Source organism: Mobula hypostoma, chromosome 2 (assembly GCF_963921235.1).
Source record: "Mobula hypostoma chromosome 2, sMobHyp1.1, whole genome shotgun sequence".
NCBI classification, from domain to species: Eukaryota; Metazoa; Chordata; class Chondrichthyes; order Myliobatiformes; family Myliobatidae; genus Mobula; species Mobula hypostoma.
The window spans coordinates 248,638,480-248,655,678 of NC_086098.1; the positions used below are offsets into that span (position 1 = coordinate 248,638,480).

At 47.6% G+C, this 17,199-nt stretch overlaps 1 protein-coding gene across 1 annotated transcript in view; it reads right to left on the reverse strand.

Moving 5' to 3' along the window:
- Window positions 1-13,413: 13,413 nt before the first annotated feature.
- LOC134343085 (ras GTPase-activating-like protein IQGAP1) overlaps window positions 13,414-17,199 on the reverse strand; it is a 230,576-nt gene continuing 226,790 nt past the window's right edge. The window contains exon 38 of the mRNA XM_063041967.1: window positions 13,414-17,066. Coding sequence (XP_062898037.1) covers window positions 16,953-17,066 — 114 coding nt within the window. The 3' untranslated portion in view covers window positions 13,414-16,952. The remainder of the gene's footprint in view (window positions 17,067-17,199) is intronic.

Below are 17,199 nucleotides of genomic sequence, written 5' to 3' on the forward strand. Positions count from 1 at the left end.
TTACCCCCATCCCCATCACCATATTCCCCCCATCCCCATCACCATATTCCCCTCCATCCCCATCACCATATTCCCCCATCCCCATATTCCCCTCCATCCCCATCACCATATTCCCCCATCCCCATCACTATATCCCCCCATCCCCATCACTATATCCCCATCCCCATCACCATATCCCCATCCCCATCCCCCATCACCATATCCCCATCTCCATCAACATATTCCCCTCCATCCCCCATCACCATATTCCCCTCCATCTCCCATCACCCATCACCATATTCCCCCCATCCCCATCACCATATTCCCCCCATCCCCATCACCATATTCCCCCCCATCCCCATATTCCCCTCCATCCCCATCACCATATTCCCCCATCTCCATCACTATATCCCCATCCCCCATCACCATGTCCCCCATCCCCATCCACCATATCCCCCATCCCCATCCCCATCACCATATTCCCCTCCATCCCCATCACCATATCCCCCCCATCCCCATCACCATATTCCCCTCCATCCCCCATCACCATATTCCCCCATCACCATATCCCCCCATCCCCCATATTCCCCTCCATCCCCCATCACCATATTACCCCCATCCCCATCACCATATTCCCCCCATCCCCATCACCATATTCCCCTCCATCCCCATCACCATATTCCCCCATCCCCATATTCCCCTCCATCCCCATCACCATATTCCCCCATCCCCATCACTATATCCCCCCATCCCCATCACTATATCCCCATCCCCATCACCATATCCCCATCCCCATCCCCATCCCCCATCACCATATCCCCATCTCCATCAACATATTCCCCTCCATCCCCATCACCATATCTCCCCTCCATCCCCCATCACCATATCTCCCCTCCATCCCCCATCACCATATCTCCCCTCCATCCCCCATCACCATATCTCCCCTCCATCCCCCATCACCATATCCCCCCATCCCCATCACCATATTCCCCTCCATCCCCCATCCCCATCACCATATTCCCCTCCATCCCCCATCACCATCACCCCCATCCCCATCAACCCCCATCCCCATCACCATATTCCCCTCCATCCCCCATCACCATATTCCCCTCCATCTCCCATCACCCATCACCATATTCCCCCCATCCCCATATTCCCCCATCCCCCATCACCATATCCCCCCATCCCCCATCACCATATTCCCCTCCATCCCTCATCACCATATTCCCCTCCATCCCCCATCCCCCATCACCATATCCCCCATCCCCCATCACCATATTCCCCTCCATCCCCCATCACCCATCACCATATTCCCCCATCCCCCATCACCATATCCCCCATCCCCATCACCATATTCCCCTCCATCCCCATCACCATATTCCCCCATCCCCATATTCCCCTCCATCCCCCATCACCATATTCCCCCATCCCCATCACTATATCCCCCCCATCCCCATCACTATATCCCCATCCCCATCACCATGTCCCCCCATCCCTATCCCCATCACCATATCCCCATCTCCATCAACATATTCCCCTCCATCCCCATCACCATATCTCCCCTCCATCCCCATCACCATATCTCCCCTCCATCCCCCATCACCATATCTCCCCTCCATCCCCCATCACCATATCTCCCCTCCATCCCCCATCACCATATCTCCCCTCCATCCCCCACCATATCTCCCCTCCATCCCCCATCACCATATCTCCCCTCCATTCCCCATCACCATATTCCCCCCATCCCCCATCACCATATTCCCCCCATCCCCATCACCATATCCCCCATCCCCATCACCATATTCCCCTCCATCCCCCATCACCATCACCCCCATCCCCATCAACCCCCATCCCCATATTCCCCTCCATCCCCCATCACCATATTCCCCTCCATCTCCCATCACCATATTCCCCCCATCCCCCATCACCATATCCCCCCATCCCCATCACCATATTCCCCTCCATCCCCCATCACCATATTCCCCTCCATCCCCCATCACCCATCACCATATACCCCCCATCCCCATATCCCCCATCCCCCATCACCATATTCCCCTCCATCCCCCATCACCCATCACCATATTCCCCTCCATCCCCCATCACCTATCACCATATTCCCCCATCCCCCATCCCCCATCACCATATCCCCCATCCCCATCACCATATTCCCCTCCATCCCCATCACCATATTCCCCCATCCCCATCCCCATATTCCCCTCCATCCCCCATATTCCCCTCCATCCCCCATCACCATATTCCCCCATCCCCATATCCCCCCATCCCCATCACTATATCCCCCCATCCCCATCCCCATCCCCATCACCATGTCCCCCCATCCCTATCCCCATCACCATATCCCCATCTCCATCAACATATTCCCCTCCATCCCCATCACCATATCTCCCCTCCATCCCCCATCACCATATCTCCCCTCCATCCCCCATCACCATATCTCCCCTCCATCCCCATCACCATATCTCCCCTCCATCCCCCATCACCATATCTCCCCTCCATCCCCATCACCATATTCCCCCCATCACCATCACCATATTCCCCTCCATCCCCATCACCATATTCCCCCCATCCCCATCACCATATACACCCCATCCCCATTACCATACGCCCCCACCCGCCTGCCCGTTGACCTCCAAGGGTGTATGTAATATTTTGTTCAGTGATTTTGTCTAATCTGTAAACCAAGTTGGGTATATGCAGCAAATGTGACATTAAAATATGTGCTTATATTATATTATCATGTTTATTCTATTACAACTTTAAGCAAGTCTACAGGGAGTTTGGCCTCATCATGCAGGATATCAATAGCGTAGCTCCTTAGCAGCCAGCCAGCAGTTTAAATAACGTTAGCTATGCTAATGAACGAATGACGCCTGTTAAACTCACCTCAACATGTCTTTTACATTTTAACCCACCATGGGCAATAGAAAAGTCACTGTTGCAAACAGTGCAGCGAGCAACACTGTCATTATTTTTGAGGTCGACTGTAAAGCCCGCCCACAGAGAAAACTGATAGGTCTACTTAGCAGGGGTCCCCAACCTTTTTTGCACTGCAGACCGGTTTAATATTGACAATTTTCTTGCAGACTGGCCGACTGGGGGGTGGGGGTGTTAATCACGACCGGAATATAGGTGATAAGTCAATAGCATCATAACATTTTAAGCAACATTTCAATATTAAACACACAGCACATATTTTCCCCGTATGAACATATAAAATCATTGCAACACACCAATATCGCTGAATCAGTGGGAGCCCTGGGCTTGTTTTCCTACAACAACACGGTCCCATCGAGCAGTGTGGGGAGACAGTGATACTCGAAGGGGGTTCCTTATGTCCTGTCTATTCCGCAATTTAGTTTTCGTTGCATTCGTTGCAGAAAACTCCGCTTTGCAGCGATATGATGTTGGAAATGGAAGCAACATTTTCAGTGCTTTTGTGGCTATCTCAGGATATTCAGCCTTGACTTTGAATCAGAATGCCGGCAGAGATGTTATGTCAAACTTTTCAGCCCGCCGTCATTTGCAAGCTCGAGGAGTCGATCTCCTTCCCGCGCTGACATGGATGACGCACGCATAATGATCTTGCGTGCGTTCAAGTTCAACAGTGCGTGACCGGGAATGAGGAAAGGTGCAAATGACTCGTATCGTTTCATATCGCCAAATCATATTGTTTCCTTACAGCCCGGTGGTTGGGGACCACTCTTAGCACGAAGAGAGACCAATCAGGATGCTCGCTCTCCCTCTCCCTCTCAAAAAAATCTATTTCTGGGATATTGTATATAATTTCCAGGCATCAGGGAGCCACTATCGATATGCGGGAGACTCCCGGATCTTCCGGGAGAGGTGGGATGTCTGCACTTGCCGAATACAGAGAGTTACAGGACAGAAACAGGCACATGCCAAACTATTAATCTGCCTCGTCCCATCAACCTGCATCTGGACCATAACCCTCTATGCCCCTCCCATCCATGTACCTATTCAAATTTACCTCAAATGTTAAAATCAACCCGCATCCACCACTTCCACTGGCAGCTCGTTCCACTCTCTCTCCACCCTCTGAGTGAAGAAGTTTCCCCTTATGTTCCCTTTAAATGTTTCATCTTTCATTCTTAACCCATGACCTCTAGTTTTAGTCTCACCCAATCTCAGTGGAAAAAGCCTGCTTGCATTGACTCTACCTATACCCCTCATAATTCTGAATTCCTCCAGCAAATTTTTCTCATTCTTCTATGCTCCAGGGAATAATGTCTTAACCTATTCAACCTTTCCCAATAACTCTGGTCCTGATGTCCTGGCAACATCATTGTAAATTTTCTCTGCACTCTTTCAATCTTATTGATATCCTTCCACTGGTAGGTGACCAAAATTGCACACAATACTCCAAATCAGGCCTCACCAACATCTCTACACCAGTCCTCACTGAGGGGTGAGCAGTGGAAAAGGGGAGCAGCTTCAAGTTCCTGGGCATCAGCATCTCAGAAGACTGGTCCTGGGCCCAACACACTGATGCAATCACAAAGAATTCTGCCAGCAGCTATATTTCGTTAGGAGTTTCAGGAGATTTCACATGGCCCTTACAAATTAGTACGCTGTGTGGCTGCATCACAGCCTGATAAAGAGGTTCCAGTGCACAGGATCAATTGAATACTTTTTGTTTCTATTTCAGATTCCTAGCATCTAGGTAGGGCACTAGGGAGTGTGATAAAACAGACCTAGAACTACAAGTGCATACAACACACATCAAAGTTGCTGGTGAACGCAGCAGGCCAGGCAGCATCTATAGGAAGAGGTACAGTCGACGTTTCAGGCCGAGACCCTTCGTCAGGACTAACTGAAGGAAGAGTGAGTAAGAGATTTGAAAGTTGGAGGGGGAGGGGGAGATCCAAAATGATAGGAGAAGACAGGAGGGGGAGGGATAGAGCCAAGAGCTGGACAGGTGATAGGCAAAAGGGATATGAGAGGATCATGGGACAGGAGGTCCGGGAAGAAAGACAAGGAGGGGGGAACCCAGAGGATGGGCAAGAGGTATATTCAGAGGGACAGAGGGAGAAAAAGGAGAGTGAGAGAAAGAATGTGTGCATAAAAATAAGTAACAGATGGGGTACGAGGGGGAAGTGGGGCATTAGCGGAAGTTAGAGAAGTCGATGTTCATGCCATCAGGTTGGAGGCTACCCAGACGGAATATAAGGTGTTGTTCCTCCAACCTGAGTGTGGCTTCATCTTTACAATAGAGGAGGCCGTGGATAGACATGTCAGAATGGGAATGGGATGTGGAATTAAAATGTGTGGCCACTGGGAGATCCTGCTTTCTCTGGCGGACAGAGCATTGATGTTCAGCAAAGCGGTCTCCCAGTCTGCGTCGGGTCTCGCCAATATATAAAAGGCCACATCGGGATCACCGGACACAGTATATCACCCCAGTCGACTCACAGGTGAAGTGTTGCCTCACCTGGAAGGACTGTTTGGGGCCCTGAATAGTGGTAAGGGAGGAAGTGTAAGGGCATGTGCAGCACTTGTTCTGCTTACACGGATAAGTGCCAGGAGGGAGATCAGTGGGGAGGGATTGGGGGGGACGAATGGACAAGGGAGTTGCATAGGGAGCGATCCCTGTGGAGGGGGGGGCAGGGAGGGAAAGATGTGCTTAGTGGTGGGATCCCGTTGGAGGTGGCGGAAGTTACGGAGAATAATATGTTGGACCTGGAGGCTGGTGGGGTGGTAGGTGAGGACCAGGGGAACCCTATTCCTAGTGGGGTGGCGGGAGGATGGAGTGAGAGCAGATGTACGTGAAATGGGGGAGATGCGTTTAAGAGCAGAGTTGATAGTGGAGGAAGGGAAGCCCCTTTCTTTAAAAAAGGAAGACATCTCCCTCGTCCTAGAATGAAAAGCCTCATCCTGAGAGCAGATGCGGCGGAGATGGAGGAATTGCGAGAAGGGGATGGCGTTTTTGCAAGAGACAGGGTGAGAAGAGGAATAGTCCAGATAACTGTGAGAGTCAGTAGGCTTATAGTAGACATCAGTGGATAAGCTGTCTCCAGAGACAGAGACAGAAAGATCTAGAAAGGGGAGGGAGGTGTCGGAAATGGACCAGGTAAAAGTGCATAGTTCATTGAAAGTGGAGTCACTGATGGCAAAGGTGTTTATTCCACTGCCCTCCATCAGTCAAGGCAATACAACATGCATCCAAGCTCCCCAGCCCAACCTGCCTATGCTGTTGGTGGTGCCCACCCAGTTTGTCCCAATTTCCTGCATCCAGCCCATGTCCAAGCCCACTGAGTACTGGACTTCAGGAATTTTGTTGTAATGGCAAGCCCGCACTGGGAGTACTGTACAGTTCTGCTCGCCCTGTTATAGGAAAAACGTGGTTGAACAGGATAAAGTTTAGAGAAGACTTACGAGCGTGTTTCCAGGTCTCCAGGGCCCGAGTTATAGCGAGAGGCAAAGCTAGGTCTCTATTTCTTAGAACACAGGAGAATGAGGAGTGAACTTTTAAAGAGTCTAAAATCATCAGAGGCATAGGGAACGGGAAGATGGACTGTAGGTGTTCAGCGAAATGGTCTCCCAATCTACATTGAATCTCATTGATATACAGGAGGCCACACCAGGAGCACCCCATACTACAGACTCACAGGTGAAGTGTCACCACACCTGGAAGGACTGTTTGGGCCATGAATGGTAGTGAGGGAGGAGGTGTAGGGGCAGGTGTATCATTTGTTCCACTTGCAAGAGGGAGGGATGAATGGACAAGGGAGTTGCGTAGGGAGTGATCCCTGCAGAAAGCAGAAAGTTTTGGGGGGAGAGAGGGAAAGATGTGCTTGGTGGTACAAGTAACAGGGTGGGAAGAGGTATAGTCCAGATAGCTGTGAAAGTCAGAGGGGTTATAATAGACATCAGTAGATAAACTGTCTCCTGAGATAGAGGCAGAGATGAAGAAAGGTAAGGGAGGTGTTGGAAGTGGACCAAGTAAACTTAAGGACAGAGTGGCAGTTGGAGGCAAAGTTGATGAGGTTAACAAGTTCCGCGTGGTGAAGCAGCACCAATGCAGTCGTCGATGTAGCATAGGAAAAGCTGGGGAGTGATACCAGTGTAGGGTTGGAGCATAGATTGTTCCATGTAGCCAACAAACAGGCAGGCATTGCTGGGACCCATAAGTGCCCACGGCTGCACCTTTTGTTTGAAGGAAGTAGGAGGAGCCAAAGGAGAAATTATTAAGGGTGAGGACAAGTTCCACTAGATGGAGGAGAGTGGTGGTACCAGGAAACCAGGTATGACTTGCAGAGGGCTATTTCAAGGGTGGAGAGACAATTTCAAACGAGGTTGCAGGCAACATCAGATGTATGACAGCTCTGGCAGGGTTTGCGGGATATTACTTCCTACAAAGCAAAACCCAGCGTTGCTTCACTACCACATGAACTCAAAGCCTTCTATGCCTGCTTTGAAAAGGAGACTATAACTGCAGCTGTGAAGCTCCCTGTGCACCTGGTGACCCTGTGATTTCTGTCTCAGGGGCCAATGTTAGACTGTCTTTAAAGAGGGTGAACCCTCACAAGGAGGAAGGCCCCGGAGTACCTGGTAAGGCTCTGAAAACTTCTGCCAACCAATTGGAGGGTGTATTCAAGGACATTTTCAACCTCTCACTGCTAAGGGTGGAAGTTCCCACTTGCTTCAAAAAAGCAACAATTATACCAGCGCCTAAGAAGAATAATGTGAGCTGCCTTAATAACTAACACCCAGTAGCACTCACATCTACAGTGATGAAATGTTTTGAGGTTGGTCATGACTAGACTGAACTCCTGCCTCAGCAAGGACCTGGACTCACTGCAATTTGCCTATCACCACAATAGGTCAATGGCAGATGCAATCTCAATTGCTCTCTGCACAGCCTTAGACCACCTGGACAATGCAAACACCTATGTCAGGATGCTTTTCATCAACTATAGCACAGCATTTAATACCATCATTCCCACAATTCTGATTGAGAAGTTACAGAACCTGGCCTCTGTACCTCCCTCTGCAATTGGATCCTTGACTTCATAACCAGAAGACCACAATCTGTGCAGATTGGTGATAACATATCCTCCTTGTTGACAATCAACACTGGTGCACGTCAAGGGTGTGCGCTTAGCCCACTGCTCTACTCTCTATATACACATGACTGTGTGGCGAGGCATAGCTCAAATACCATCTCCAAATTTGTTGACAATACAGCTATTGTTGGTAGAATTTCAGTTGGAGACGACAGGGCATACAGGAGTGAGATATACTAACTAGTGGAGTGTAGATACAGCAACAACCTGGCACTCAACATCAGTAAGACGAAAGAGCTGATTGTGGGCTTCAAGAAGGGTAAGATGAAGGAACACATACCAATCCTCAGAGGGATCAGAACTGGAGAGAGTGAGCAGTTTCAAGTTCCTGGATGTCAAGACCTCTGAGGACCTAACCTGGTCCCAACATATCGATGCAGCTATAAAGAAGGCAAGACAGGGACTATACTTTATTAGGAGTTTGAAGAGATTTGGTGTGTCAACAAAAACACTCAAAAACTTCTATAGATGTACTGTGGAGAGCATCCTGACAGGCTGCATCACTGTCTGGTATGGAGGGGCTACTGCACAGGACCAAAAGAAGCTGCAGAAGATTGTAAATCTAGTCAGCTTCATCTTGGGTACTAGCCTACAAAGTACCTAGGACATCTTCAAGGAGCGGTGTCTCAGAAAGGCAGTGTCCATTACTAAGGATCTCCAGCACCCAGGACATGCCCTTTTCTCACTGTTACCATCAGGTAGGAGATACAGAAGCCTGAAGGCACACACTCAGTGATTCAGGAATAGCTTCTTCCCCTCTGCCATCCGATTCCTAAATGGACATTGAACCCATGAACACTACCTTACTTTAAAAATATAAATTATTTCTGTTTTTGCACAATTATTAATCTATTCTATATATATATATATACGGTAATTTATTTATTTTTCTTCTATGTTATGTACTGCATTGAACTGCTGCTGCTAAGTAAACAAATTTCACGACACATGCCGGTGATAATAAATCTGATTCTGGTGGAGGGGAACTGGTTGGTCTGGTATGCAGAAAGGAATGGAGAGCTTTGAGGCCTTCCTGGTGGGGGATGGAGGTGTCTAGGGACTCGACGTCCGTAGTGAAAATAAGATGATTGGGGCCAGAAAACTTGAAATCAGTTGAAAAGATCAAGAGCATGTGGAGTGGCACTGATGTAGGTAGGAAGGGACATCCTAATGCTATCCTCTTCTCTCAATTCCACCATCTCCATCGCATCTGCTCCCAGGATTAGGCTTTTCATTCCAGAACTAAAGAGATGTGCTCCTTCTCCAAAGAAAGGGGTTTCCCCTTCCTCCACTATGAATGCTGCCCTCAACTACATCTCTTCCATTTTGCACACATCTGCCCTCACCTCATCCTCCTGCCACCCCACCAGGGATAGGGTTCCTCTTGTCCTTACCTACCACCCCACTGCAACTTCCACCATCCCCAGCAGGATCCCACCACCAAATACATCTTTCCTTGCCCCTCATTTTCTGCTTTGCGCAGGGATCGTTCCCAAGACCATTCATCTCTCCCTCCTGGAACTTACCCTTGCAAGCAGAATAAATGCTACGCCTGCCCCTACACCTCCTCCCTCACTACCACTCAGGGCTCCAAACAGTCCTTCCAGGTGAGGCAACACTTCACCTTTGAGTCTGTAGGGATCATCTACTATATCCAGTGCTCCTGGTGTGGTGTCCTGTATATCGGTGGGTGAGACCCGACACAGATTGGGAGACCGCTTTGCCAAGCACCTACACTCTGTCCATCAGAAAATGCAAGATCTCCCAGTGGCCACCCATTTTAATTCCACTTCCTACTCCCATTCTGACATGTCAGTCCATGGCCTCCTCTACTGTCGCTGGAGAAGCAAACACCTTGTATTCCGTCTGGGTAACCTCCTACCTGACGGTATGAAGATCGATTTCTTGAACCTCCAGTAATACCCCCCATTTCTCCTTCACCATTCCCATTTCCTTCTTACCTTATCTCCTTACCAGCCTACCACCTTCTCCCTCTGGTGCACCTCCCCCTCTTTTCTTTCTTGTATGGTCTTGTTTTCTCCTGTCAGACTCCCCTTTCTCCAACCCTGTATCTCTTCCACCAATCAACTTCCCAGCTCTTTACTTCACTCCTCATTCCCCACCCCCCACCCACCGGTTTCACCTGTCACCTTGTGGTTCTTCCTCCCTTTCCTTCCTCTGACTCATTTTTTTCCTCCAGCCCTGTTAAAGGGCCTCAGACTGAAATGACAACTGTTTACTCTCTTCCGTAGATGCTGCCTGGCCTGCTGAGATCCTCCAGCATTTTGTGTGTGCTCCCCCTAGTACTGGACTGCCCTATCTAGAGGAAAAGACCGCCACCATTCACCTCGTAATTTTCAACATTACTATAAGGTTGCCCCTCATTCTCCTGCACTCCAAGGAATAAAGTCCTAGCCTTTCCAACCTCTTCCTACAACTCAGGCCCTTGAATCCTGGCAGCTTCCTTGGAAATCTTCTTTCCACTCTTTCGCGTTTAGCCACATCTTTCCTACACCATGGTAACCAAAACTGTACATAGTACTCCATCTGTAACCTCACCAACAACTGGATAAAGTGGTGGGAATGAGATGCAATCACTATGTTCAAAACGCATTTAGGCAGCTGATTAAAACAGGCAAGGCATAGAAGGATATGGTCTTAATATGGCAAATAGGATTAGTGTGGAAAGGCAAAAAGGTCAGTATGAACATGGATTCCTTTTCTCAGGCCTGAGGAGCAACACCTCATATTCCATCTGGGTAGCCTCCAACCTGACAGCATGAACATCAATTTCTCCTACTTCTGGTAATTTCTCCCTGATCTCTATTTCCATTCCTCTTTCTGCTTCTCTTCTCCTCACCTCTATCTGGTTACCCTCTTCCTTTCATTTCTCCCATGGTTCACTCTCCTCTCCCATCAGATTCCTTCTTCTTCAGCTCTTCACCTTTTCCACCTATCACCTCTCAGCTTCTCACCTCACCTGGCTTCACCTGTCATGCACTCATTCCCCTCCCCCATCCTTCATATCTAGCTTCCTTTCCAGTCCTGAAGGTTCTGAACCCAAAATGACAACTATTTATTCCTCTCCATAGATGCTGCTTGACCTGCTGAGTTCCTCTGGCATTTAACGTGTGCATGACTCCATGACTCTAGAATAGGATAGGGAGCGGGAGCAAAGAATGGGCCACCAAAGATCCATTAGCCTGAACTTATGACTGCTGAACGTGTAAGAAACAATTAATATTAAGTCACTCAGAAAATAAGATTGAGCACAGCCAGCTCGGGATACTGAAGGTGAAACCATGTTTGTTTAATCTACTGGGATATCTGAGGATGCTTTTTTTAAAAAAAACAGCATAGTAACAAGCCTATGCTGCCCAATTACACGCATGTGACCTACCAACACATACAAGCTCCTTACAGACAGTGAGAGGGATTGATCCCGGGTTGTTAGCACCCTAATAACGTTATACTAAAGCTATGCTGCTATGTCACCCCTCTCCTCCCAAAAGGCTGAGGCCTTGTTTCTATGCTGTTCAATCTGCATTTGAAATGTATTGGTTGTTAATGTAAACAACACACTGCACTGTATGTGTTGATGTATATGTAATAAATAAACCTGAATATTAACACTAAAGAACAGCAAAGATACTATTGAACAGGGGAACAGACTTAAGGGACCAAATAGCCTATGCCCCATCCCTCCTCATGTTCTTATAACGTGATAGGGTCAAACAAGAGGTGGGTCTGAGATTAAGCACTTGGAGAAGGAGGTGCTTGACTTGAAGAAGTCGAGGGCCTTGAGCTGTCAAGGGCCCAGGAAGGTCATGACAGCAGACCTGCAGTCTGTTGACTACTGAGGCATGTATGTGAAGTCAAGCCCCTATTAACATTTGGATAGCACCTTAACCCTTGTATTTATTATGGAAATGTCACATAGTCTGTTTTCCTTCTAGAAAGTTCTATAGGGCCATTAAAACTAAAACTCCACACTTTAAAAATTTCTTCCCATGGGCTGTTAATCTAATCAACCATTCTAATTACCCCCACCCCCTTCTATGTATTATCTCAGTCACTGCACTGGAGACACTTTAAACCACTTTTTATAATGCTGTTTACATTGCAAATACATGCTGCGATTTATGTATTTGTCCACACTTTATTCCATATCCATGCTTTAACCTAGCTTATTTTTAATATAATTGTTGAATTTTGTTTTACCTTTCATGTCACACCATCACACCACAGCAAATTCCTCATGCATGTAAATGCATGTAACGATAAGGTAGATCCTTGATCAGCTCATTGAGCTGCTAAGCCAATGATGGATTCTCCATTACTTTTCACAGAGGAAAAATGGAATTGTACCTGCATTTATTGCAGACCCCCACTTTCTCTGGATTTGCCCACTATGAAGATGCATGGAGTTTTATTCACAGACCCACTAAAGGTCAACTCAACTCCTTCAGTGACCAGTGCACTCCGTCAGGTCTGGAGTACTTCTCACTTAGGCAGCAAACCTGGGTGACTTCTTCAAGTTTATCCACAGAACAGTTTAAATCTTCTGTTCTCATGTCTTTCTTACCCCCTTTTCAAGGCGTCTGGGATCCTGTCAGATTCCGTGATCTACAGCTGCGTTCAAACTACGTTCTTCACAGACAGTGGGTTCTTGCTCTTCAGAACTTATCGAGTGGCCTGCATTTCTGTATCTCCTGGGGCGGCCTGGAATACATGCACCTCCAGGGTGCAGTCCTGTGGACGACCTGATTCCTTGCTGATGTCACCGAATGAAATGTCGTGGGAGATCAAAACATTGAGCCAGCGCGTGCTGCTGTCAAAGGCTTCAGCACTCAAGTGATCGCGATCTCTCTCGATGGTGACCGAGAGTAAGTCAGGGAGATTGACTAAGCAACGCTGCAGACTGTAACGTCAAAACAGGGAGCTGTTGGCTCCCCCCTTGCTGTGTCAGGAGCAATGTCTGTCTCTCCCTCATGAGTGAGGGAGGGCCTATTGAGATGTCGAGGTTTTTGATGCACTCTCGATTATGGTCTCTGGGGGCATGGTCGGTGGTGGGGGGAGGTGGCGTGTCTAATGCTTTATTGCTGGAACAATTGGGGGAGGGTTCATGCTTTGCTACTGGTTGTGCATGGGGAGGAAGGTGCTTTGGGGTCCTAACGTTTTTCTGTTGTTCATTCTTCGGGGTTTTTCTTTTGTGGATGCCTGTGAAGAGTATGGATTTCAGGTAGTATGCTGTAAACATCCTCTGACATTAAATTGAACCATTGAAACACAATTTGATTCTTGTTTTTGATATTTAATTTATTTTGAGAAATAAACACACAGAAAAGGGTTTTCAAGGTCAAAAGACAAGGGTTTAGATTCAAGGTGCTTTGATCTGAATTTCAGTCAAATTATTGGCAAGGCAGAATTATTCCATTTTCCACAGCTGATGTCTGCTGACTTCACACATCAAGACTGATTTTGAAGATGGTGTCAACATATGGACCATTTGAAACCACAAGCTTGCATCTGCCAGTCTGAGACTCAGTGTGAATCTCCCACAGCAGAAGAGAGACTTGCATTCCAAAACCGTATGTTGGATTCAGGCTGACGTTGAACTGTAACACTAACACACTCATCCTTCTTGCTCTCCTCTGTTGCTGTATCTGGACTGAGCAGTGAAAGCCATTCTGCAGATGCACTAAAGGCACCAAAGCACTGTGTAGCCTGCAGCTATAATGTACAAATTAAAATACACTGCACTGTGAGTAAATGACAAACTCCAAGAACAACACAGAGTTAAAGAACGAGACAGAAGGAGCAACATGTAAAAGCTCCAGTTACAAAATGTAGTGATTTTAGCAAATATCTTGATCACAAACAGTTCAGTTACACTCAACCGTTTTTGTACCATTTAAAACAAAACATGATTTCTTTATGATAGTGTACAAATTTTAAAAAGTGACCATCAGAAAATTTAACCTCACTGCTAGCACAAAAGTTCATCTTTTGGTTTCTGTCTAACAATCTAGATCATCTAACTCACACTGGAGTCAGACCTGCTGGTCAGACCAACTTCCTTCTCCAGCTGCATCTGGGCCCACCAAGCTGAGGTCCATGGTTGTTTAATAACCTGCTCCAATTCACTGGCTACCTCGACTGGATGCCCCAATGACCACTCTTGCTGATTATTGGTAGGGGAAGAGAGTGGTGGCAGTCTAAGCCCCGAAGTCCCTGCCTTCTCTAACAAACTGAAGGGTAAACAAACAGGGAGAGGTCAGTGAGAGGGACGAGGTTATTTCAGGTCAGTCACTAAATCTCAATCAAGATCCTGGCTATGTGGGAGGTGCTCCAGAACTAAACCGTTAAAAATGTATCCAGGCCACAAATTTCTGCACTCCCTCAATACTGGAATGATTACCACTAACTTATCTCCTTCCACCCACCACCCTGGCAGTGAGAGGCTTCAAGGCACCAGCTAGGTCTTGAGTATCATCAGCCCTGCAGCTATGACAGTCAGTTCGGTTCAGTGTACCATGGCTCCCCTCCTCGTGTCCGGCCCACTGCCATGCCTGCCTCACTCTCCCATCAGCAGCCCTCTGTTACCTTCATCTATCCCCTCCACTACCTCCAGCATCTACTTATCACCCTCCCCCTTACCTGGATCCACCTATGCCCTGCACTTCCCCTCTATTCTTTACGTGCAGATGAAGAGTCTCGATCCGAAATGCAGACCATTTATTTTTCTCAACAGATGCTGTCTGACCCAATGAATTCTTTCAGCAACTTGTTCTTTTTGTGTGGAAATCATCCACTATCCTGCCTTTGAAGGCCATGGGGAACTGGGAGCTGAGGCTTGGTCCAATCACAGTGAATGGCTGGACAGCTTGGGGGGAGTTATGTAAAGTATCAGAACTTCTTTACACAGACAGCAACCTTGGGAGAATAGATACTGTTACAGGGCAGATCCAACAGAATGCCCGCTCTTTCATCCCAATATAGCCATGGATGTTTAACTTACAGTCTGAACAAACTACTTACTCGAGCTGCCAGATCAGTGGGTACAATTGTACACTGCTGCTCAGAGCAGGTCTTCTAAAAAAAAAAGTAAAATTTTACAACCGTTACACACAAAATCCCAACACTTTGATAAAATAGTTTGTACCACGAATTGAAACATTGAATTAGATCTTTCTCATCAACTATCAGCTGACCAATTTAAGATAATGGAGGAAAACAGCAGAATAAATAACAGGAGTCACTGTTTCACTCAGGGTGATGGGGGAGTGATACAGGCAGAAAACCTGGTCCAATGTCACTCTTTCACCCTGTTAGTTTGGGTCAGATTGAAAGGCACACCTTCAGCAGGCTGTTAGCCTGAGCTGACAGTAACTACCAGTTTGATCTTACTGTATGAATGGGGAAATCTACAACCAAGCTGGGGTGAAGTGATAAGCACTCCTTCAGAACATGGGCTGGGCCATCAGACAAAGGGACAAGGGCAGCCCACCTGAGGCTGGCTGGGAGCTGTGGTCTAACAAACCGTACTGGTTCATTCCTTCCACCGCCTCGCCTTCAAGTGCGCCCTGGTTACACGGCACCTGGGACCTCTCCCTCCACAGGGAGCTGCAAAGTATTCCAGCTTACTTGGTCACATCCAAGGGGCGACCAGTTCTTGGTTTAAAACGCTGGACACTTCCTTTAGCTTATGCAACTGAGAGCAGATAGCAGAAAGCACTGAACTGCTGCAGCCCCTCACAAAAGAGTACTGTGGCTGCTGAGAAATGGGCTTTTGCCTGTTGTGTTCCCTCCTATAACGGGACATACACATAAAAACCCTGAAGGTCCCAGTCTTACCACGTCAATCAACAAAAGCATGGTGCGTATTTCAATGGCTCCGGTAACAGGATACAATAGGCCAGGGGTGGGGGCTGCGTCCCTACTGAAGGTATTCAGTGTGAAGACCTCATAACATGCCAAGAATATAGTCAACATTGCTCCTGCCACAGAAGTTTGTCCCTATGGCACAAAGTTCTCCTGAGGGACATAACTCAGGGCCCGCAGGGATGGAGGCAACTCCATCCTAAGTATAAAATTATGAAGCAAATATAATTGCAGATGCAGTGGTCCTGATTAACAATCAAGTAGCACCAAGACTTGGTTAGGTTCACCAAGCATTTACCATGGAGCTCAGAGTCAACAGGCAACTTTCCAATCCAATCAGAGTGGAGCTGCAGCAGTTACAGACGAGGTTTAGAGTTTTGGACTGGGATAAAACAGAACCTACTTCTCCTCCATTTGGAGCCCCCAAACTGGTTGGGAGCAGAGGATTGCATCTGACCCCTACATCTCCCTCTTCCTGATGGCCCACTGCACACCCACGGTAACTCATAACCTACTTCAGTTTAAAACATGAGTAGCAGGTGACAGGTTGAAAGAGTGGGTTGAAGAGCAGGAATCAAGGTTCTGGACCCCAAGGAAATGGCTGTAGATCCCCATAATCACACAGGGGAGGTTTGGAGGATAATCCCAAGGCACAAGGTGGAGAAAATAAATCTGTTATTACCGGCAGAGCTACTGGCGATGCTGTTCGGGGGATTTGGCCCCACATGTTCTTGAAGACTTGAGATTCCAGATTCAACAATAAACCTTTTGTAAAGAGCACAGCGGACATGATTCTCAATTCCTTTCTCCAAGCTGTTAGAGTCTGAGGTTACTTTTAAGCAACAATATATTAACTATATATGTGTATTGACACACTGGTGTGCCAAAGGTGATCTACCATGGTATGTTCTAATGCTAGTTGTGTCTGCACAGCAGAAGCACGTGGTTACATCTTGGGCGGCAAAAGCAATAGAGTGAGACAGCAACTCATTTCTTGAAGAACTTCTTGTTGAGCAAGAAGATCAGCAGATTCACGTTAACCTTGGCCTTGTCAAACATCTTCATCACAGCTACTCCCTCGTACTGCATCTGGAGAAGATCCTGGGGAAACAGTAGGGAAAATGAGCACTTGGCTTGGCCAACCCAACAGTGATGCGCTTGTCCAACTGCAGATGCTGGAATTCAGAAATATGAAACAAAGTGCTGGAAACACTCAGTAGTTTGAGAAGCTATA